At 40.9% G+C, this 24,074-nt stretch overlaps 1 protein-coding gene and 1 long non-coding RNA gene across 2 annotated transcripts; one reads left to right on the forward strand and one right to left on the reverse strand.

Moving 5' to 3' along the window:
* Positions 1–66: 66 nt before the first annotated feature.
* On the reverse strand, positions 67–1,109 carry LOC110965934 (uncharacterized). The gene is made up of 2 exons (XR_002596709.2): positions 903–1,109; positions 67–451 (listed from the first exon to the last, which is right to left on the reverse strand). It is a non-coding gene; the product is annotated as an uncharacterized LOC110965934 (long non-coding RNA).
* On the forward strand, positions 1,106–9,057 carry dhrs13b.2 (dehydrogenase/reductase (SDR family) member 13b.2). Its single transcript, XM_022215134.2, has 8 exons — positions 1,106–1,625; positions 2,834–3,010; positions 3,083–3,358; positions 4,793–5,122; positions 7,471–7,818; positions 7,918–8,010; positions 8,115–8,134; positions 8,254–9,057. Exons 1-8 carry the CDS (start codon positions 1,580–1,582, stop codon positions 8,266–8,268), a joined length of 1,305 nt encoding a protein of 434 aa, XP_022070826.2. The 5' UTR covers positions 1,106–1,579; the 3' UTR covers positions 8,269–9,057.
* The last annotated feature ends 15,017 nt before the right edge of the window (positions 9,058–24,074 follow it).

Consider the following 24,074-nt stretch of genomic DNA (forward strand, 5'->3'; position numbering starts at 1 on the left):
CAGTTGCAGCATCTGTCACCAGGCTACCACAGCACACACCACCAGACAGCATCCTTAAAATGCGTCTCAAATCAAATCAATTTTTATTTTTATTGCGCTTTCCAACAGCCAAAAGGTGCACAAGGTGCTTAACACAGTAAAATAAAACAAATAGGCCTAAGTAAAAATTTTTTAACAACAACCAACAAACCCTGATATATATGGCAGAGCATTGTCCACAAGGCCACCAAACATTTGGGCAACTAACTGTCATCACCCACGAGAACAGGGACGCTAGCGAACGGGGATGGGAGGTCTTCAGATTCATCTGCTGCTGGAGCTGAGGACAGATCAGGGAGACAGTGTCATTCACTGCTGCCACATTTCCAGATAGGAGACACACCACAGTTGACCATGAGGCGATGGAAAACAGCCTGGAAATGTCCTGCCGATGGATTGTTATTCCAGTCCCCTTAGATAAACAACAAAAACACATTAACATCAATGTACACAAGTACTGTGGTTTTAGCTCTGGGCATTTACTCTTATCAGATCCTATAAACAATAGCAAAACTAATGAAGCTTTACAGCTAACAACAATGTAGCCTCTGCAGACTGTATAGGTTATCAGCTTCACAACAAAGGGTTTTTTTTTTTTTGCATGTACAGTGTGATCACTGATGAGACAATATGTGTTATGTTATGGCTTTTACTGTTAGCAGACAATAAAATCTCTGTCCTAGGAACGTTTTCACGCCAATCACAGCGTTGTTTAGCCCTCACAGACAAGAAAAAAACAAAGCACAAGGCATGTTTCTACGGCAATCACACTCATATAATAGCAAAACACAGAGCCTCCATATCTATATATATATACGTCAGAGCCGTTGAAGTGGACGGGTCCTGGAAAAGGACAAACTAACGTGTTTCGCCTTATTGTGAGTAACAAGGAGAGGATCTGGAGTTGTTCTTCGAGGCAGCACAGCAGCCCAAATAAGCGACTACACTTTAGAAAGCAAGATCAAAAACCTTCGACTGAAGAGATTCGCTAGCGATTTACAGAAAAAACAAGCTCAAAATCACTTATAATAAGAGGACTTAGCAACATTCAACAAGCTGCTATGATACACTCCCGCCGCGTCACTGACACAGAAGAGCTGCTGCTGTTCACAGCGCCTCCTCAGGACACCACCAGTACTGCAGCCTACTGGACACACTGATCAGTCTGATGGATTAGATGAGAAGTGTCTGTGGAGGTGCAGTCAGGAAACACATGCCAGATTCCTGATTTGTTGTGTACCATCATTAGTTGCCTTTGAATCAGTAACGGAACAGTATTCAGGACGTAGACACGTCGTATCGTCGTTATAATATTGCAGTTACGCAACATATTTCACACACTTTGACGTATTTTGTCATATTTTTTATGTGATCTTGTATCATAGACTATAGTCGCTGGATCTGCTCATCACGTGATGTGAGCTGAAAGCAAAGCAAGTTTATTTTCTGCTTAAATGAAAGTGAAAGTATCCTGAGTGACTCGTTGTGCTGCTGCTGGAGCAACACGAAGAATCAAGGCTCGGTTCACTAATGAATAGTCATGGCTTTAATCTTGAAGATGCTTATTTACGTCTATCTGTCTGCAGGTAAGTTATTTCTAATAACTTAGGTAGTGATTGTGACGTTTTTGGAGTCTGTGTGGTGAATAAGTGTAAAACTCATAGAGATACTATCAGTGGTGGAAGAAGTACTCATGTCCTTTGCTAAAGTAAAAGTACCTGTACAACAACGTTAAAATACCTCATTACAGATAATTTCTGCTTGAGCAAAAGCAGACATCAGCAGAATGTGAAAATATTAGACTACTGCTTTCATCCCTCTGCTGATTCATTGTTACAGCTGTCATGATTACACTACTGTCAGTGAAGTATGTGTCTATATACTATTAGTGATGGAAGAACTACTCAGATTCTACTAAAATAAATGTACCAATATAGCAACGTTAACATACTCCATTACAAGTAAATCCTGCTCAAATAAAAGTAGACAGCGACAAAATGTTTTTACAGTATTAGAGTAGGTCAAAGTACTGCTGTAGTCCCACCGACTGGTATATTATTACATCTGCCATGATTACACTATTTACAGTCGTATCAGCAGCGGGTTACTGTTGAAGCTGCTGCAGGTTTAGTTTATGTCCAATTTTATGCACAGATGTTCTGATCTGAAGGCTCCTTGCATAAGAAATTGAAGAGGAAAAAACTAAGTTCGGATAACCAAATCAGTTTTTTATTGACGTCTAATCTTTGATTTTTTTCTGAGATTGTTGGATCATTTTATGGTAAATGGTCTGTATTTATATAGCGCTTTACCTGCAAGGTACCCAAAGCGCTTTACATGATGCATTACATTCACCCATTCACACACTGATAGCGGAAGCTGCCATGCAAGGCAGCTAACCACGACCCACCAGGAGCAATTAGGGGTTCGGTGTCTTGCTCAAGGACCCCTCGACATGAGCACAATGGTCCGAGGATCGAACCAGCAACCCTTCAGTTGCAAGACTCTACCCACTGAGCCATAACGTTTATTGACATTGAAACATGTCAGTGGAGCTGTTAACAACACATGCATCTAAAATGTTCATAAAATTTGAGCCAGCAGTTTAATATAAGTACTAAACCACTGGTTCAATATTTAGTAATGTGTAATATTTATAAAGTGTGTTATATGATCTATTGTGTAAATTCCTCATCTTTAAAGTAACCAGAGCTGTCAGATGAGAGTAGTGGAGTAGAAAGCATTGAGTGTTTGTTGACCGTACTGATCCAGTGTGTGTATGTTTGTCTTTCAGGTGTGCAGAGCGTCCATCAGATAGCATGGCTGTCCTGTCAGTTCATTGATGAACATGTGACTCTAAATAATGAGAGTCATGTTGACACTCAGCTCATCTACAGAGAGGCCATGCTGCAGTTTGGTCAAGCAGGAGATTCTCCTGTTAATCCACGAGCCGTCACCTTCCTGGTCACAGGTAAACTACTGCAGCCGACAGACAGAGAACACTGAAAACTGTTGTCCTGATTTGTATTTTATTCTGCTGTAGGATCCAAGCTGGACCTGCGGAGGTACATGGAGGGGGTGGAGGCAGAACAGGTGGAGTGTGAGCTGCGTAGATACAGTACAGAGGGAATCCATGTCCGCTGGCCTGTCCAGGGGGCTCAGGGCTACAACCGCTGGTTCAGCTGCACCATCAAACACAGTCAGGACCTTTTCACTGTCACCGGCTTCCTCAGACAGTCATCAGACCAGCCTCCACCAGGACAGCAGGATTACCGACGCTGGCCGGCAATCGAAGATGGGGAGACACTTACTACAACAGGTAAACTCACCACAGTGTCCTCAATAGCAGCAGCTCAAGTTTCCTCGCAATTAATGTCAGTCCCACATCCTCATGAGTCATGACTAAGAACTGAATATGTCCAAGTGTCTTAAACACTTAAATAACCTGCAGCTTATTCCATATCCACTACTGTTTTAAAAGTATTCACCCTGTTTGAAGTTTTCTTCTTTTGTTGCTTTTCAACATTGAATCACAGTCAATTTATTTCTACTTTGTCTTGACAAGAATTCACAAGAAAAGACTCGTTTAGATCAAAGTGTCAAACAGGTTTTTACAATTACACACAATGACTCTTGCCTATTCTTCACTAATGAAAGTGTTATGGAAGAGTGGTAAAGGGAAAGCTACTGCTGACAAAAGCTCATTTAGAGTTTGCTCAAAGGCATGTGGGAGACTCTGAAGTCTACTGAAAGAAGGTTCTTTTGTCCGATGGCTTTTTGACCATCAGATTAGACACATTGTTTGGTGGACTCCAAACACTGCACATCACAACAGACACACCATCCCTACTGAGAAACATGGAGGTGGCAGCATCATAATGTAGGGATGCTTTCCAGCAGCAGGCCCTAAATGACTTGTAAAGATGGAGGGTAAAATTAAATGCAGCACAGTGAAGAGAAATCCTGGAGGACAAACTGATGCAGTCTGCAAGAGAACTGTGACTTTAAGTTCCAACAAATCAACCACCTGAAGCATACAGCCGGAGCTACACATCAAAATTCACCTTGTTTGCTTTAACCCTCTGGTGCACAAAATGGGTCAAAAGTGACCCATATTCAATGGAAAATGGGTATCTATTGATTCGTGTTGTGCATCAAATTGTCAAAGCAAACAAGGTGAATTTTCTGAAGTGGCCGAGTCAGAGCCAAGACTTATGATGATGCCTGTGTGACCTATCAGAGCTTAAGCAGTTCTGCAAAAGCAAACAGTGTAAAATTGCAGTGTACGGCTGTACAAAGCTGACTGAGATATATCCACACAGGATCGATGCTGTAATTGTGCCAAAGGTGCTTCTACTAAATACTCATCTGAAGGGGGTGAATAATTATGCAATCACTTCTGTTAGATTTGAATTTTTACTTATTTGAAATTAAAAATGTTTTAACTTTGAGATGAAAGTGTTTTTTTTTGGAAATTTTTGCCAAAAAAATTTAATTCACAACGATTTCATGTTGAACAGCACAAAAACCGGACAAACAGGTTCCTGTACAGTCTATGCTAATGTGTAGCTACCACTCTGTTTATACTTTTCATCCTTACTGAGCGAAGATACTGTATCATACTATATAAACCAGAGCACAGACGTACTGTCATTTCTCTCTGGTTGTATGCTAAACTGCAGTTGTCCTCGCACTTGTGCTCTGTGACATGACAGTAAAGTTGGATCTAACGTATTCTTAAATGTTTCCATAGTTGCCATGGTCATCAAAACGCAATCTCCATCAGTGAAAGCAGGACTGGGGTCCCATAAAAAGCTCCACTGCCAGTTTGCCATCGACCACAAAGGACCAAATGTTACTGTGGAGTGGCATCGGCAGCATCGTGGAGAAAAGCTCAAACTGTTCAGCCATACCAGTCGCTCAGGGCGGACCGAGGGGACTGGTGTTGCGCTGAAGGATCTGGCAGGTGGAGATGCCTCCTACAAACTCGAATTCACAAAGATGAACAGCGAAGCGACCTACATTTGTTCGGTGTCAGTGAATCCCCTGTTTGCAAGTCTGGATATAAACCTGCACATTGAAGGTGAGAAAATATTCAGAGATACTGATATTTTGTCCTGTTAATAGTGTCATCATGATTTGAAATGTACTCACTGGCTTTTTGTTGGTATCTTATTGTTTTAATCGGTGGATGGGGTTTAAGTTGTCCTTATGAACAGAGTCAAGATCTTTTTTGTGAAACTTTAAACAAGAATGAACTTTATTTCATGTGCTCTAGTCTAGGTGACACTCTCTTTTCAGCCCTTACAGCTCAGACCACACTTTCACTTTCAGTTTAAACACTTGAACTGGCACCAGTTCCTTACAGGGCCGCTTAGCTGACACTTCCAGCCCAGCTGGCATTTCAACTATGGTTAGTGTTGCCAAAATCTTCAACTCCTGAACGACTTCTTGAACTTATTTTACTTCAACTTTTTTTTTAAAGTTTCAGAATGTTCAAAATTCAAACTGTCAGCAGTGAATATACATGCATTTTGTAGCATCAGTAGAGGCAGTGCTGGTAGTTTTACTGTTTAACCACTGCTAAATGACAGCTGTTAGTGGCCACAGTAGTAGTGGAGGTGTCAAACATATGGCCAGAACTGGCCTGCAAGATGTCTTTGCCAAGTATAAAAATTACAAAGGTGAAAATGAATACTTACTGTGAAAATATTCAGACATTGAACCTATAATGTCAATGAGCAGCTTCTGCACAAAAGAGTTTGGTTTGGTAGAACTTTGTTGTTTATGCACTGAGACAACTTTTATATATCTTTATGTGTAATTTTAATACATTTACGAGGCAGGGGGACAATTGAACATTCCTTCTTAATAGTTTGTCAGTTCAGGAGGTCCGGATTACAACACAGATGTGAAAAAGAATGTAAATTTAAAATGATTTCTACATGCTGGCAAGTTGTTTCAGTCGTAAAATATAATGCCATAATGTTCAGTTCCAGATACCTGAGACTAAATGTTTTGTTCCTTTGTACATAAACTGTGATCTGTAAGTTGTAATGTGTAAATGATAAACAGGGTATAATATTATTGAAATTGCACTTATTTTTCTTTTAAATAATTCATTCAATGGGAACATTTTCAGAATCCACTTTTTTGCTCTAAAACAAAGGTGAAAATGTCGGAGTTGTGGTTGTTTATAGGTTTTTATGTTATTATTTAACTGGTCCAGTCCACTTCAGCTCAAATAGAGCCGAGTATGGCCGCTGAACTAAGATGAGTTTGACACCTCTGCTGTAGAGTGTATGACTGAATAAATACATTTCTGAGGGAAACCTTGATTTCACACAGTTCAATATATTATCATAGTTCAGTGTGGTTGGGCCACAGTTGTCAGAGTTCCTCTTTCATTATTCCATCCAAGCTACGCCACTTCCCTCTCACTGTATATGATAAACCAGTAATTATAATATATTATATGGCTGCATGTTTCAGAAATATCACATTTTTTCTGATCCATCTCCTCTGAGGGTCAGCTTGAATCAGTAGTGATATGTAAGGCAAAGAACATAGAATGAAAACAATAAGAAAAGTGTTTGATAGTTTCACTTACAAACTGCCACAAAAGCTCATAATGTAAATTTCCCTTGATGATGAAGTCCCTTTGCAGTTGGTGGAGGGGATTTTGACTTCTGGAGCCCAGAATACCTCCTCCCACTGAGCATGTCTGCTGGTCTGAGGTTCTTTGAGTTGTCTGGAATGCAGCATGAGTCTCATAATAATAACTGTAGGTTTTATATGCTTTATTGTATTGATTAATGTAAGAAAACAGAACCCCTTTAATATAAATAAAATAGTAAATCTTTCAGGTTACACAAGACTTTAGGAGAACGCTATTTATATGTCTTACGTTAATGAAACTCATTGGTAATTGTTTCAGTTTCTCCATCATTTAGAACGCAAAAGCAGCACATTAATATGTTCAAAATATTTCCGTGTTGTTTTTTTATTGTCTTTTGAACTCAACAGAATCCATGTATTTACACTTCATCGATATAATTCTTGTCTGTATCTCATGTAGATGCCCATTAATGTGACATCTGATTGTTTTCATTCTGCTTTCATTGCTGTACAGTTGGTGTGGTTATTGCTCTTGTGTCAATTTATGATTTTGTATTTTCTTAAGAAGCTAAAACATGCCTGTGTGGGTTATTTCTAACTGATGTTATAGAGAGCAGGAGCTTTATTGAACACTGTGGAAGATGAGAGCACATTTCTGCACTAACACACAATCATGAATGTCATCAATTCTCAATTCCAAAATAGAACTTTGACACATTTGTAACCAAAATGTTGCTCCTGTATAAATACCATCCTAGGGATTGAAATCACTACTTTAAACTTTTATTTCTTTTATCCTCCTCCTCTCCTCAGAGCCTCCCAAAGTCTCCCTCAACGTTGAACCCACTGTGTCCCTGCAGGAGGGGGAAGAGCAGAAGATAGTTTGTGAGGCAGGAGGCTACTACCCTCTGGATGTGGAGATAGTTTGGTACGAGCAGGACCCTGCAGCGTCGGGTCAGAGAGTCGGAGCTCCTCTGCCCAAAGTGCTGCAGAACATCCTGCTGTCCAGTCACAAACTCAACAAGGACGACACCTACTCAGTCTCAGCCTTCTTCTACCTCCAGGCTTCTCTCAGAGACTCAGGGAAACAGTTTACATGCAGCGTTTCACACAAGTCCCTGAGAGTGCCCATCAAGAAGAGTTTCATCCTCCATGTTGAAGGTGAGAGAAAATGGGGATTTAACTGTAGTACTGGGAGCTACCACATGGTGGCAGCAGAGCTACATGTGTAACATCTCTCTCCTGTCTGTTTCTGCACAGAGCCGGGCAGCTGGAGCTTTAACCTCATGGTTGGCTTCACTGTGATCACGCTGTTGGTCATTCTGTGTGTGATGCTGCGTTACCTGTACTCAGGTGAGTGTAGAGGCCCTGCATGACATAAAAACATGTGCTCTGCTGCATTAATATTACTGAGATATTATGTCCAAGACACTAATAAGCATTTATTGTCTCCACAGCAAGAAAACGGTCATTGCGGGTAAGGAAATATGAAAATAAACTGTTTAGTTTTGATTTTGCAGTTAGCTTCAGTTCAAACTAGTATTTCATCCCTGCTGTTTACATCTGCATGTGTTTCTGTGTGTCTGTCCTGAGCAGGAGAAACCATACTGAGGAGCCTCTGTGGTCTGAGAAGAACATCACAGTGAAGACAGACCATCTCCATCACTCCTCTCCTCATTCATTGCTATCTCAGGATGCTGCAGGTGTTTGATTTAGATTTTCTGGTGAATATGGGTTTCTGTGAAACTGAAGATCTGTTTGTATGTTGCACTAATTTTATTTAATTGTATGCTTTGCAGTAGCTTGATGTTATAGTAAATGATTGGTGTTACTGGAAAAAAGAGAAAACTGGTGATAATGCTACAATCACAGTTTAAAGGTCCTTTGTGGGGTTCTGACCACTAGTAGTGCTCTGGTACACACAGAGAGAGCAACATGACACTCAATCCTGGTCTACAGGTGGTCGTACTGTACGGAGAACCAAAGCAGTTCTCTGTGAAATAGTGAAGAGAAAAACTGTTGGTTGCAAATGAGGAATTAAAATGGTTTTTTAAATAGGCTTTGTCTGTTTTTTGTTGTTTTTTTCCTCGTTAACACATTCGGCAAGCTTGTGCGACCAGACATACAGAATGTGTTTATATCTGAGTGTGATTCAACTACAGCATTATTTACTTAAAAGAAAACTCCACAGGACATCTTTATTGAAATATGGGTGCAGCAAATCTATAATGTCACTAAAGCTGCTCAGTGTTTGTTGAACAGTAAAATGAGAACAGTATACTGGAATAAAAAGCAATTATTGTCGTAATATGAATGATTTTGGAGGTTATTTAATTTCTGGTGATTGTTAGACTTTTGGCTGCCTATGAGTGAATAATAAAAGGGTTATTTGGATTTTAACATGTCTTATTTATTGTCTGAAATATATTTTATAAACTCCTCATTTCCTGACAGATCTGAGCACATAAACAAACCATTAAGTGAATTTCTGGACATAAATCCCTTAGGTTGACTGCAGCAGAAATTCGCATATTAGAAATCTATGAGATGTCACCAGTAACAGCAGCGATACATGACTCATGCTGACAATGAAAGTTCCTACCAAACATGAACATGCAGGTGTACCAGGGTGGAGCAAACATGCAGCCAGTCAAGCCAAAACCTTTGGCACTGTGGCTGACAAAGACATGAAGTCTTTCGGTCTAAACAGCAACTTTTTTAACCAAAACTTAAACCCATGAGGGGTAAAAACAAGAATCCAGCTGTTGCTCAATGTGTGCACATAATGTGATATGAAAGTCAGCTGATTGTGAACGTGTCCCTCCTCCACAGAACTTTTTCCTTCCTCCTTGTCCTTATATTTCTGATTTTATATATTGAATGCTACTAAAAAAAAAAACACTGAGATGAAATCATACAATTCATCATAACACATGACAATACTGAGACAACCTTTGGTGTAAAAAATGAAATAAAATGAATACATGTGAGCTCTGCAGAAACAATCCTCTCATGCTTCGCTTTCTCCCCCACAGTTAGAACTTTGGCACCAGAAGTGGAAGACTTCTGTGAACCGTCATGAATCAGAGTTTAAGGTGTGTACCTGTGAGCAGGATTTGTGACATCACATTAACTTTTTATTAGTTTCAGGTTCAAGAGGAAACTTGTACCAGTGTGATGTGGAAACCTGAAACCTGCATTGTACCTACATGAGAACAGACGGCTGATGATGCAGGAGGCTAGCCTAGCGGCGCTAGACAACACACGGCAACGAATTTAATTCTCTGCCAGGGTGGGTCTAGTTACCCTCCATAAGGCTCGAGGCTGGATGCTCCTAAAACTGGCCGGACGAATCACCGTGAAGTGTAGAGTCAGAAGGCAGGCGTAACTAAGTGACGACAGAAGCGCGACGATTCTGACAGAAACAACCGGCGCACAATAAACAGTTATCTTTTGACTCGGCTTTGGCCACAGCCCTTAAAGATTTGAAGCTAAAATTCAACTTGAAAGATAAACAAAGGACGGCACCATAGACTGTATATATAGTGGATGTAGCATCTGGCTCCAGAATTGAAGCCAACCCGGAAGTGTCAAAAACTTGCAATATCCCGCCGTCCGCTAGGGTTGGCTCCAAAAAGCTTTTGCTCCATAGACCCCAGTTCATTTTTGGAAAAAATAAAATTTGATAGACTGATTTTCTACGGCTCAGGATTTTTTTCCCGTTAGTTTTCATGATCAAAATGAGAGATCAGGTGGCCGATCTTAAAATAAATCAATACTGAATTTTAAATAAATCGTTAAAGTTGGCGGAGCCAGGGGGCGTGGCTATACTTGATAGACAGCAACAGAAGCCTCTGCGGTAAAATGTGGGCGGGATAAGAAAGTGCTCAGCCCCTAGCTGCTCTCCGGTCCAGTCTGTTTGATGACGCTTTTTACATCACTGGCTCCAAAAAATCCAAAACGGCGACCAGGAAGTAGCAAAATCTGGGCTTCATTTTCTCGGCGTTGAAACCAACGGGTGACGTCACGGTTAGTTTACGCCTGGACGGCACTGAAGTGTTTCATTGAGAAGAAAGACGTATTTGGACTTATGCCGACGGGATATGGCAAATCCTTAATATACCAGTTGGCTCCGCTGGTTGGGAAGCTAATGGGACTTAGCCACAATCCGGCGCTCTCGGAACTACGTCAGACTATTCGTTGCGCTGATTGGTTGTATACCTACCCAATTGCTGCAGAGTGATTTGATAGACAACCTTTTAGCCCGCCTCCCTGCCTGTGGAGCGTAGACCCTTGCGTCTTCAGAACATGGGTCTAGCGCGGCTAGGCTAGCAGGAGGCATCAGCTCTTCACATGAAAAATGTTTGTGTTCAAATCTGAATCCCTGGGGAGGAGGTGTAGATGTGGCACACAAATGATTTTCCAAAGCAGAGCACTTTCATTCATCTCTGAACACGCCTGCAGGCCTCTTTAGGTGTAATTCTTAGAACTTTGCCTCCTATATTTTACATCCACACTCACCTCTGAAGCTAAGGTAAAATCACAGCTTCTTGTAAAGCTTGTTCTGCTTTCAGTTTATGTTCTCCTTTTATGCTCTGTCTTTGGCTCTCTCAGTAGAAACATGCATTCAACATGCTTATAAAACACAGCGACCCTCACTGCTCGTACCTGTCAGCCGTCAGCTTTGATGTGGACGGATGAGGAGGAAAACTACGATGTCCACAGAGAGCTGGTCAGTCTGAGTCCGTTTACAGGATAAACAGCTTTACAGAGACTGATACCAGATGTGTGTGTGTGTGTGTGTGTGTGTGTGTGGTCCTGGTTTGATCACAAACTTTCAGGTAAGACAGAGTAAAGCAGCGTTAAATCAGACTGAGAGGTACAGAGGCCAAGAAAGGAGAGAAGAAGAAAGGAACATTCATTAAAATATCAGATTCAGCTTTTCATGTTCTTTGGAGAAATGCCAGGACTAAACAGATAAGAAAAGAACAATGAAACTGCTTTAAAGTTCGCATATTCTTGAAGAGACAAAGACTAATAATCAGTCCCCAGATCAGTGGTGGTTTCCTGAACACATAGCATCAACATTTGAGATAAAGTGCAAGTTTCCACAAATATGTTCTCACAGCACAGTTTGAAAATACACATTATCAGTGCAGCAGCATTTCTCAAAGTTAAACCTGATTTAAGTTAAATCCTACCACTGCCTACATTGAGGAGGATGTTATCAGCCATCTCTGCGTGGGTACATGCATTTTGTCTGGTCACAGATTATCAAACGATGGGAAGAGATTTTTAAGTCAGCTTTTCGCTGTGAGAAACACTAGAATCTCTGTGGATGCCAGTCGGTTTCTGCAGCACACTGACAGATATTCATCCATCCATCCATCCATCCATCCATCCATCCATCCATCCACTCATCCATCCATCCATCCATCCATCCATCCATCCATCATTTATACACCACAGGACTACATATAGAGACAATCAATCACACTCACATTCACACCTACAGACAATTTAGAATCACCAATTAACCTCAGCATGTTTTTGGACTGTGGGAGGAAGCTGGAGAACCTGGAGAAAACCCACACATGTACAGGGAGAACATGCAAACTCCATGCAGAAAGATCCCAGGAAGGCGATAACACGAACCGGGGATCTTCTAGCTGCAAGGTGACAGTGCTCACCACTGAGTCATTGTGCAGCCCGCCAGCTATTCAACATATCCTAAATTAAAAAGACACTATTTTCACAATTCATGAAATTTTTGTTCACAGTCTTTATTGCATTGAAATACAAATTTTAAACACTTGACCTAAACAATAACTGCATATATGCAAATACTGCTGTATGTTCCTGTGCCGTTAAACAATCCAAAGTCATTGCAAAGCTCAAAATACGGTTAAATATAAATTGTTAATATGGCAGGAAGAGGAAGTGCAACTAACCACCAAACTGTAAACACAGTCTTGACATGACATTTGCAGATGGCTGATAATTTGCATATTTGTGTTCTGTTTCTGTTCACTTGATGAACAAAGTCAAATATTCAATATACTTACCAACGCCAGAGACCAGTATCTATGATTTTATCTGATGGACTGTATTGACCTGCTTTAATGTAGATCAAAAAGTTCAGAGATGGCATCTGTGAAAATTAAAAGGCGTTCTTGATTTAAATTTAGGTTCCATCCTTGTCCAAATATTCTCCTTGTGCAGTGATACAGTGCTCTTGTAATGTTTGTGGGGGGGGGAGTCCTGCCAAGTAAACATGTCAATCACCAATCACAGGGTAACACTTCTTCCAGTGCTGTGTCTTGGCCACAGTTAAGGAGCTGTGGTGTGATGATGGTATGAACACACCAGAGTTCCAGCAGAACTCTGCCTTGGCAGTCTGAATCTGTGCAACTAATTCTTGGTGCAAAAACGTGAGAATATTGAAGGAAACAAATATGGTCTCGGTGCACTGCTGACCTGATGTTCCTATTCTAGTTCTGAAAACTGCAGGCTCTTCCACTGTGAAAGTTGCTGTTTCTTCTCAGACCCATCTATCATCACCGGTGATGGTCCTCTGTGTGATCATCAAAGAAAATGTTTATGATGTTTTCTTCTCTGTTCTAGTTTGAGGTCCATGGAGAAGCTGCAAAGACTTACTGACCCCCGGTGACAAAAGCGTCGATGATAGAGGTCCTGATGTTGATAGTTTGGTGGCACCTGATAAATCCAGTGTAGACATAGTTAATGTGATAAATGACTATTCTAGCTGGAAACGGCTGATCTTTAATGGAATATCTCCATAGGGGTACAGAGGGACATTTCCAGCAACCATCACTCCTGTGTTCTAATGCTACATTGTGTTAGCTAATGGTGTTGAAAGGCTCATTGATGATTAGAAAACCCTTGTGCAGTTATGTTAGCACATGAATAAAAGTGTGAGTTTTCATAGAAAACATGAAATTGCCTGGATGACCCCAAAGTGTACTTTGTGCACATGCACAAGGAACAATCTGTGGACTTCTAGATCAACCCAGGTAGCTGTTAACTGTGTTTGTAGTGCTGCTGAATGGGTATTATGCAGCTGGTTTCTCAATATTTTCCTTTTAACAGCTGGCAATGGAAACTGTGAAGCTGAACCAAAACAAGAGTAAGGAGTAAAACCGCAACTATGAATTCAAAGATGCAACCAGGCGTCCTTCCCTTTTTACCTGGTAAGCAGTAGAAGGGCATTAGTGTTGCTTTAGACATCTATTGGTGACGTTACAGGCAATAACGGCTAAACAACAGTAACATTTTTTTTTACAATATGACTGTAGTGTCTTTGGATTAATGGCAAACAAACAGTTAGATGTTACTGCATTGTGCAACACCTTGAAAGGAGTAAAATATCACATCATTCATTGGAACAGTACCGTGCAGAGACTGAGGCTGTCAGCTTGACTACAGAATGGAGCTATAAATGGATGCTTCTCAATAAATAGGAATCCTTTGAAAGAAGGGTTTGACCCACACTGAACTTCATTCTTCGTACATGGAGTTTCAGAAGGGTTTTCCATGCTGACAAGCCCAAAACAGCAGGGAAACTGTATAAACTATATTTGAAATTGTCCAATTGGGGGGGGGGAAAGGAAGGAAAAAAACTTTAGGTTCTTTAGAAAATGAATCTATACTGGTATCAGTCATAGCAGGGCTGTGGTCTGTAGTTACAGAGAGATCTTCTAGGAAAAGTCTATTTGCTACACAAAGAAATATAACGTGCTGTTTGCGTAACTTCAGGTGAAACAATGCCAACAACAGACTAAAAACAGGATCTGTTGGTTACAACTGATGTATTCTTCCAGACAAATGCATGAATATGACATCAGTATGATATGCATCAGTTCTGTGTAATTACAGCAGCTTTATCCAGTCACAGATCTTAAGACTATAAGCCTGTGTGAAGGACAGGAGACAAGCAAGGGCCGGTGCTGGAGGTGGGCTGATGTCACTGCAGATACACCGAACCACACACTCTCTGATCCCTGGATGTTGTAACAGAACTGAGAATTAATTAGCTCAGCGTACTCCAGGAGGCTGTAGATGATTTAATGCTGATCTATCCTCCTTTCTGTTTGTAGCTGGATCCTTATCTATGATCTTATGTCTCCAGGCCTGCTGTCACAGGCAACCAGCAAAGAAAGGACGCGTCTGTGTGAAGCAGACAAGTAGAGTTATACGTCTTTTATTTATGACCAGAACGTAAATATTTGTCTTGCTATAATTTCAAAATCTGTCTCCAAATGTTAACCATTTATGACCTGTATAGTGCTCACAGGAGAACATGACGTAGAACTGTCACAGACTGCTATGGAAGTTTACATGAAGCATGCATTCTCAAAACATGTGCCCTGTCATGAACACAAGCTTAAAAATATACAGTTTTATTGTAATAAACTGTTTGAAAACTTAATAAGACTTTGAAGAAAACACTCAAAGAAAACACTCAACAGTGAGCAGTCAAGATTTCAGACACTACTCAGCATATAAAGCACTGCATTATGGGATTATTAACAGAACGTAGTGTATGACCATTTGTTCAAAACATCACAGTGCTGAGGAAGATAATCTGTCATAACAGATTAAAAATACCAACACAGCAGCACTAATGGTCCAAAGCAAAATTCGTCCTGTTTGACCCTAGCCACCCTCTTGCTTCAGAATTCAGGGTGCTTCCATCTAGATGTAGAACAGACAGATTCAAAAAATCATGGGACCCATTGGCCATTGACTTTCTTAATAATGAACGGTTTTTAACACCTTTATAATGCACTTTGCTTGTGGTCATTTTAACTTTTGTTGGGTTTTATCTTTATCTCTGTATCTTATTGCATTTTAATTGATTACTGTTATTGTTGTTGTTTCTTTTGTGTATTTTACTGTTGCGTATCGCATTTTCTTGTGCTGGATTGTGTTTTTGGTGTTGGCTGACAAAGATTTCTGTGACTGTTCCTTTATTTTTGAAGATGTTGTAATGACAGCAGCTATATGATTCATGTAATAAGAAATTGCACGTACTGCTGTAACACACACGTGCCCTGGGATTTACAGCTTTAACAACTCTGTAGACCTAAACTGGTCACATTCACTGGTGTGTTTGTAAAACTGGTGTTTAACACATGCTATGAATGTGCAGGAGAACCAGACACCATCTAAATGTGGAGGATGTTTTTGTTTACTGCGATGTTAGAATTACCAAACCTTCCAGACACATTTGTAAATCATGAATGTTCCTCACGTGTACAGCCCTTTTAACCTTAGCTAGGTTCTACATAATACTAGACAGTGTGAGTCTAATTTCCCCTTCACACACACCACTGGTTGCAGAGCTGCCATACAAAGTCCACCAGCCACAAATTACTGAAAGTATTCCATGATTCTTAGTTAGGTCAGTTTTCTTTGATTCCAGCTGGGTTTCTGACTAGGTGACTAAAACATCTGTGGCTGGAGAAGACTGATAAAGGTGCTAAATGATGCATCCATTTATCAGGTCTTATCTAACATTTAAGAGTCTCTGCAACCTTTCCTGTGCCTGGAAATGGTTTCAGTGAAGACTCTACTGCTTATTGGATAACAATTTTGAAACCTATTTCTGAACAATGATTTTTTTTAAAAATATTTTCCACATTCAACATTGGTTGACTGGTTAACAGCAGTTTTCTGTGGGGTGATATTACTACTTTACTCAGACTTTAATGGCTTTAATTTCATCTCTGAATTTGAGGACAAGTTAGAATTATAAAATAGGCATAAGCAGTAGAGATCTTCTCCTGCTTCTGTATGAGTGCTTGCCTCCTTCTCATCGCATGTTAGTTCACTCACCGGTGCACCATAGTTCATATGAAGAACACTTACTTGTGGCCGGCTATGTCTGACCCTCTGATCTGCATGTCCACAGATCAACTGGTAACTTAACCTCAGTGGAAAATTCATGTCGAGAGCGAGGGGGGTCCTCAGTGTGTGTGTGTGCGTGTGTGTGTGCGTGTGTGTGACTAGACCCTGTGACCAAACCACTTCCCACATACTTAACTACTGCATGCATAATGAAGATCCATGTAAAGCAAGTGGAAAATTCACCGTCCGAGTGTGTTTTCAGAGCACGTGTGTGTTGGTTTTTGTGTTTGAGCTTTAGTCTGTCTGTGGCCTCTTTCCTTCTCCCCACAAATACTGAGGTTTCTTCTTCCCTGTTCTTTCTTCTGCCTCTGGAGTTGAGATCAGGGCTGAAAGCGCAGCTCTCCTATGACGGTTGAATAATAAACAGGTCTAACGGTGGTGCGACCGCCTGGCTCTGCTCTCCTGAGCTGTTGTGACAGATCTGGAACAACACCAGATGATTTCTAACACAAAGGGTGTTTGGAAAAGCAAAGCAGCTAATTGCCATCAGTGTTCTCGCTGACAGACCTTGACTCATACAGTTTATGTTCAAACTCAGCTCTCTGCCCTGCCAGTTTCTCAGGTCAGGTTGCATGAAGTCTGAGCACATAATAAAATAATATAAAAAGACTCTACATGCAGCAGCTTGGAGGCCATGAGCTCATGCTCACAGAGTCTGGCCTGGCTGACAGCACGCTCCCATCAGCCAGCAGCTACGGACGCTCTGGGTTTTCAAGTTGAAACATCAGAGTTTGCACAAGAGAGCGAGAGTGAAACATAATTCATATGGCATGCTGCAAACCAACATTTAAGTCTGATCGTAAAACCAGAATGTGTCATTGCATAGCTATGCAGTCAGCGTCATGAAAATGTTCGAAGAAAATAGCCGGCTCAGTTCTCTGGGGGATTCCTGGTTGTGTTTTTGAGAAACTGTAGCCAAAAAAGATTGTGTAGCACTTATCAGAAGAACACAACAATCAGCTTTATGTGGTGACAACGTCGAGACAATAGAACACTTTCCTGGGCAATAAATTGGGACGTGATTGACAGAGAATTTCTTGGAGATTACTAACACTGTGTATTTTTACCTTGTGTTTCCCCCTGTGTGATTTCATGGAAACCAAAGGGGAAAAACTGTAAATGATAGTGACCCTCAGAGACTAGAGCGTGACGATGTGTGTGCTTGTTTACGCCATCTGATGCCTCTTCTGTATGAGTTTTAAATGCCTTTGCCATACCTGTGTAGTGGTTTGGTCCAGCTGTGAGGGTGAGTGTGTAGCGTCGCACACTCACACACTCACAAACACTTGCACAGTGTGAGGGAAGGGTTGGGTTTCATGGATGGGTCGAAGGAGCTGGCATCCAACGAGGGAAAAAGCAGAAAGTCAGATGGTAAAGAGGATCCATGGTTACGGCACTCTGCTTAGTAAAGTGTTGTGTTTGTTGTGGTGTGTGGTCATCACAGTAACAGGGCTGCACTCACGCTGGCCTTCATCACCTGAAAGCTGAACTCTGAGCCTCCTGTTGTGCCAGCTGGCTCTCAGTGCAGCTCTGACACCCTGAGGAGACACTAGATCTTTCAGATGTCAAGTGTAATTTTGTGTGTTTGTGTATATGTGTTCCTCGAAAAAAGAGAAGTACTTCAAGTTCAAAGTGAGGCTGTAGAAGTTCTGCTGAAGTTTCAATTACATTATGAGGGCATACTGAATTCTCCTTCATCTTCCTACATTCTCTTGAGTCGTTTGCTTCAACAATTTCCCATTCATCAGCTAAAACTGTGTAAAGATGTGCTCAGGCAGAACATGGACATAATTTTCTTGTGTGGCTCAACTGAATGTCACCTCTGCGGTGGTTTCGCCATCCATGTTTGTCCACCTTAAAATGTCTGCACAGACTGTGGTCTCTCTTTTTGTTTTTGTAACTTGATCAACTGTAATAATAAAAACCTGATAGGCATGTATGCACAAAGTGTTTGTGAACATATTCTCAACTAGAAGAATGTGTTTCACCTTATTTGAGAGAACGCACAAGTACTTTCATTTACTTGCAACATCGTATTGACTTACATCCAATTGTTAGCCCTTTTAAGCTGGAAATAAAAGATGGACGTAGCACCGTTTGAGGAGGATTCTTCCAAAGCCTTAAGTTGGTAGTTTGGCTGTAATGGTGTGGACTTTTTTTGTAGCCAGAAATGACAGTAGTAGTGGATCTGACTGAATACTTGGGGATACTATGTACACAAATTAAGTCGTTGGGATTCATAAAAAAGTATCTATCTATCTATCTGTTTTCACATGGTAGTCCCACCTTAAAATGTGCCTGCTTTATTGTCTTTTTTTTCTAAATGGGACCGTGATTTTCCAAAATGAACATCATGTTGTATTGAAGGAGACCTGAAACTAGTGTTTGACACCTTAAATTAATCAAGACAATGTTTACTGAGGTAACAAATCAAGTGAAATGCAGGGTCATTTGGTCGTAGACTTTTAGACAACCTGATTCCTTTTTGCAGCCAGAGGAGTCGCCCACTGCTGGCTGATAGGAAGAATGCAGGTTTAAGGTACTTCCAGTTCAAGTCAGGTTGTTAACATGTTTAGGTAGAATTCTGACTAGTAAGAATATCATTTTTACTCTGATAAATGCTGTTAAGGACGTCCTAAATATAACCGTGTGTAGTAGTGGACTGCTGTTATTTTAAGATCCATCTACCTGTCTAGATGCCTGTAATACAACCGTGAATAATTGTAATTGCACTGTTACTCATCAAAACTATAAATGTAGGTATCCAAAATTGCATTTTTACTTGTCAAAATATGAATTGTGTTGTTCAAAAAGTCATTTTTACTAACCACACTGTCCATTGGATATTCAAAGCTGTATAATAGATAACTCCAACGCACACCCACTCTTACCACAGTATCGTCCTTAAAACTGCCTCTGTCCTTCATCCCATAATTCAACCACATGGACTGATGCTGAAAAGTTAACTTGCTCTTATTTTGCTACTTAAAGCATATTTCTGCAATAAAGAATAACAGACCCTGGAGTTTTTAACATTTTTTCCAAGTTATTTGGAGCTGTCTCCTGTCCAGCTGACAGACTTCCACTACATCTCAGGCCTCTTCTAATTATGGTCACAGAAACCTTCTCCTTCATCACTTATCCAAGGTTATGCCGCCTCTCTGTATGTGGATAGCTGAGCTCTCACACAAAGATATCTACAGTATACATTTTCCGTGACTTACATGGAAACCTCCCTAAACCCAACGTCTCCCTGATTAAACTATCAAAGAAGCCTCGTCAGCAGGAAGGCTGAAAAAAGATTCTGAGACAAGCTTGAAAGATGGTCTTCTCTTTTCCAAACAGCAACTCCCCACTATAATTTAAAAGCAGACGTCCAACTGCTACTTAAGTGGAATCCATAGCTGATTTTATGAGGAGGTGGTATTCAGCATGGACCTGTGCTGAGAGATGATTGAAATAACTGGAGGGAAGGAGGAGGATCAGAGCAGGAGGAGACAACAGATACTAACCGCACTGTGAGCCCTGCTGAAAGTGGGATTAGGCTGAGTTTTAATTTGTGATGAGGAGGCCAGATGTGTGTGTGTGTGTGTGTGTGTGTGTGTGTGTGTGTGTGTGTGTGTGTGTGTGTGTGTGTGTGTGTGTGTGTGTGTGTGTGTGTGTGTGTGTGTGTGTCATCGTCCGAGCAGCTCCCGAACAGGGTAACACGGGAAAGGTCATCAGGACGGATTCCCAGACTGTTAAACAGCAAGAAGGACATTCAGGGAAATACTGCCGTTACATTATTTGTCTCACACATGTAGACACACACACCACACACACACATAGGTTCAGTGTAAAGACAAAACACTTCAGATTTATTAGCTCTCCAGGGCTCTGATAAAACTCATCTTGAATGAGCTCATTCGTGCTGCTGGATGATGGACCAGAGACACACTGACTGTGTTCATGTCTGTGTGTATTTTAACGGGAAAGCTGCAGCATTCTTTCTTTGCAACTCTTGTTTTGTTTCTTTACACATGACAACGGATTGTCATGAGGCAGTAAATCAGTGATGCTGACATATTTGTTCCTCCTCTTCCACTCATGTTTGTCTCTCTTCTGTTCCTTCCTGTTTATGTTGTTCGTTGTCTTCATGTCGGCTGCTTTTTGTGGTTTCTCTTCCATTCACTTTCTGCAGGATTTTCTCAGTAGCCGCGCAATTTGCTGACATTGTTACTGTTTACGCACACTAATTACATCTGTAACAACTCTGGATTGTGCTCGTCAAACTGGATTTGGCTGTTTAATGTAAAGATTTGATGATTTGCTCCTTTTCATATAGGCTATCTGGCAATCGGAGCATCCATTGGCATGAGTTTCAGGGATGATAGTGATCACATTAACATATTTTTGAGCATTTAAACTCAAGATAACCACATATAATTTGGATTGTGGCCTATCTGGATTGCAGAGCTGGCATATAATATGGATTTGTTGGAATAATAGGAGACACGAAAGTTGTATTTTTGTTTAAATCAAACTATTGTAACATAATTTTCCTGCCAATGTGAAAGCCAAGGCTGTCTGTCTCTTTGCTTGCTGGTCTCTCACAGAATTACACAAAATACACAAAGCTGAATTTTACCAAACCTGATGGAGATGTGAAGCATGGGCAAGGAACCCACTAGATTCTGGTGTGGATCTGAACCACAGGGCTGCACAGTATTGTGGTGGTTAGCACTGTCGCCTTGCAGCGAGAAGCTCCCTGGTTCACGTCCTGGCTTCAGCCTCTGCGTTTGCACTTCGCCCTGTTAATGTGTGGGGTTTTCTCCAGGTTCTCCAACTTCCTCCCACAGTCTAAAAACATGTTGGGGTTAATTGATGATTCTAAATTGTCTGTAAGTGTGATTGTTTGTCTCTATGTGTAGTCCTGTGATAGACTGGTGACCCGTCCAGGTGTCTCCTGCCTTCACCCTCAATCAGCTAGGATAGACTCTAGCCCCCCATGACCCTTGTGAGGATTAATGGTGTATAGTCAATGGATGGATGGATGTGGATCACTGAATTTCTTCTGAAATGAGATGTTCGCGTTTTTTTTTAATTTCTCAGCCACTGTCCTCACATTTCAACATTTGCCCATAAATCTCTTGAATTTTCAACTTTTCTAAAAAAGAAAAAAGGAATTCATGGTATATCCCATTGACGGGGCCTGTTTGATGTGTTTGCTACATTCAGCCAGGAAAGTGTATATGCTCACTATACAGGTTGCCAGAGGACCAGTATCTACCTCTGATTTCATTCTTTAAAGCCCTGATGAAAGGATGAATGAAATCTATCCTTCCAGTGACAAAAAAAAGAGAGAAAAACAGAATGACAGTAACACTGATGTGACAGTGTGTGAGTGTGTGTTCTCTCCTCTCCATGTTCGATGTCCGTCAGGTGAAGCTGATGTGTTAACTTGTCTTTCTGCTGTAGCTGAACAGAGCATCTCTTGTTCAGTTTGTGACGTTCTTGCTTGCAGCCACATCTAGTGGTGTTATGTGACTTTATTAACAAAATTCAGAGTGAAAAAAAAACTGTTAATTAGTCTGTCTAGGAACGTGGCGGAGTTATGTGGCGATCAGCGTATGTTTGTCTGTCCATCTGTCTGTTAGCAACATTACTCAAAAACAGACTAACAGATTTGGATGAAAATTTCAGGAAAGGTCAGAAAAGACACAAGGACCAAGTGATCAGATTTTGGCAGTGATGCAGCTTATAGTCTGGATCCACGGATTTGTTAAAGATTTCTGGATCATTGCGAGATAGTGTCACTGTAACCATGACAACAAGTGAACACTACATGAGCTGCCTGCTGATAATCGCATGATTGTGATCCTACTACAAATCCACCACTGAGGACTTATCAGGACTTATCCATCAGAAATGATTCAATGAACAGTTAATTAAATTGTGGGGGTGTTTCTGAGTCTCATTAATTCCTGCTACATATTTAGGTCATTCAGTGTTGATTTGGTATCCGTACATAACGTACACATGCATAACTCACACCTGTGTTCGGCACAACGTCATTTTGTTTGTAGGTACACCTATATTAAATGAACACATTCTAAGTTGCTGTGATTTCTAATTAATAAACAAAGACTGCATTAATAAAAAAAAGAAGAAGCTGCATTTTTGTCTGAATATGGAGGAATGAACAGCCTTGATGGAGTGCTGCACTGAGTTTAATACACCCTAATAAGCAGTAGTGTTTATGATGTTGCATTGCAGTGTGTGTTCGTATGCAGGTGCATGAAAAAAATGCTCTCCAGCAGAAAGCTCAGTGAATTTCTGTCCTGACAACATATGTGATAGCGCTCCTGACAGTAGCACCCATAACCGGACAAAGATTGTCTCGTCTCTCAGTGGAGGTTTAGTTGCACTCTGGACTAATGCAAGATGGAAAGCAGTGGATTAACATTATGGGTGAAGATGTTCTTAGATCGACCATTAGAGCCAACTGTAATGAAGGATGGAGGATGGTAGTGGGAGCACTGAGGTGTTTTTAGAATTGTTGACAGATGTGGTAATCTTCCTGGGTTGCTTTATAATTCCTTATTCACCACTTTTAAACAACTGCTCCTTTTACAATTATAACGTCGTGGAAAAGTTCTTGTTGGGCCAGAACACATCCTGTGATGAATGAGGAACCTTGGTTTGGCCACTGTGCTGCTCGGCCCAGTTCTTGTTCCTGAGGGCTCAATAAAGATGCTGTAACTACGATTCCAGGCCACCTCTGGAATTAAAACCGCAGTTTCATACACACCACTGTGAGACATTACAGCAAATAAACCTTAACATGCTTCTAAACTTCATGTTGTGAAATATCAGCTGCTTTGATGTCACATGGCAGCAGTGAAGGTTAACTGGTGCAAATTAGGTTTTACTTCTCTTATAAAAAAGTTCAAAACAATGCAACTGGTCTATTGGTGTTATGAACACAATTAACTGTAAATCCTTCTGGAGTAGAATTACATAGTGAGAAAATCATGCTGTTGGCGGTCAAATCATCTTAACCCTTAAGAAACCAAGTGATTTTAGCGACCAAAATAACTGTATTGGGCCATTTATGGCCTCATGACATGTTACACAGGAATAATATTTATCATGGCTCTGTTTGTGGTTGTGGGCTGCACAGTGGATAGGTGGTTAGCATTGTCACCTTGCAGCTAGAAGATGCTCGGTTCTCGTCCTGGCCTGGGCCTCGGACCTTTCTGTGTGAAGTTTGCATATGTGGGTTTTTCTCCAGCTTCCTCCCACCGTCCAATAACATGCTGAGGTTAATTGGTGATTCTAAATTGTCCGTAGGTGTGAATGTGAGGGTGATTGTGTGTCTCTATGTGTTGTCCTGTGATAGACTGTTACCTGTCCAGTGTGTCTCCTGTCTTCACCCTATTTCAGCTGGGATAGACATCCATCCATCCAGATGATGGATGTTACTTTGGCTTCTGTCCAGATGGATA

Source organism: Acanthochromis polyacanthus, chromosome 13, assembly GCF_021347895.1.
Source record: "Acanthochromis polyacanthus isolate Apoly-LR-REF ecotype Palm Island chromosome 13, KAUST_Apoly_ChrSc, whole genome shotgun sequence".
Classification (NCBI taxonomy): Eukaryota; Metazoa; Chordata; class Actinopteri; family Pomacentridae; genus Acanthochromis; species Acanthochromis polyacanthus.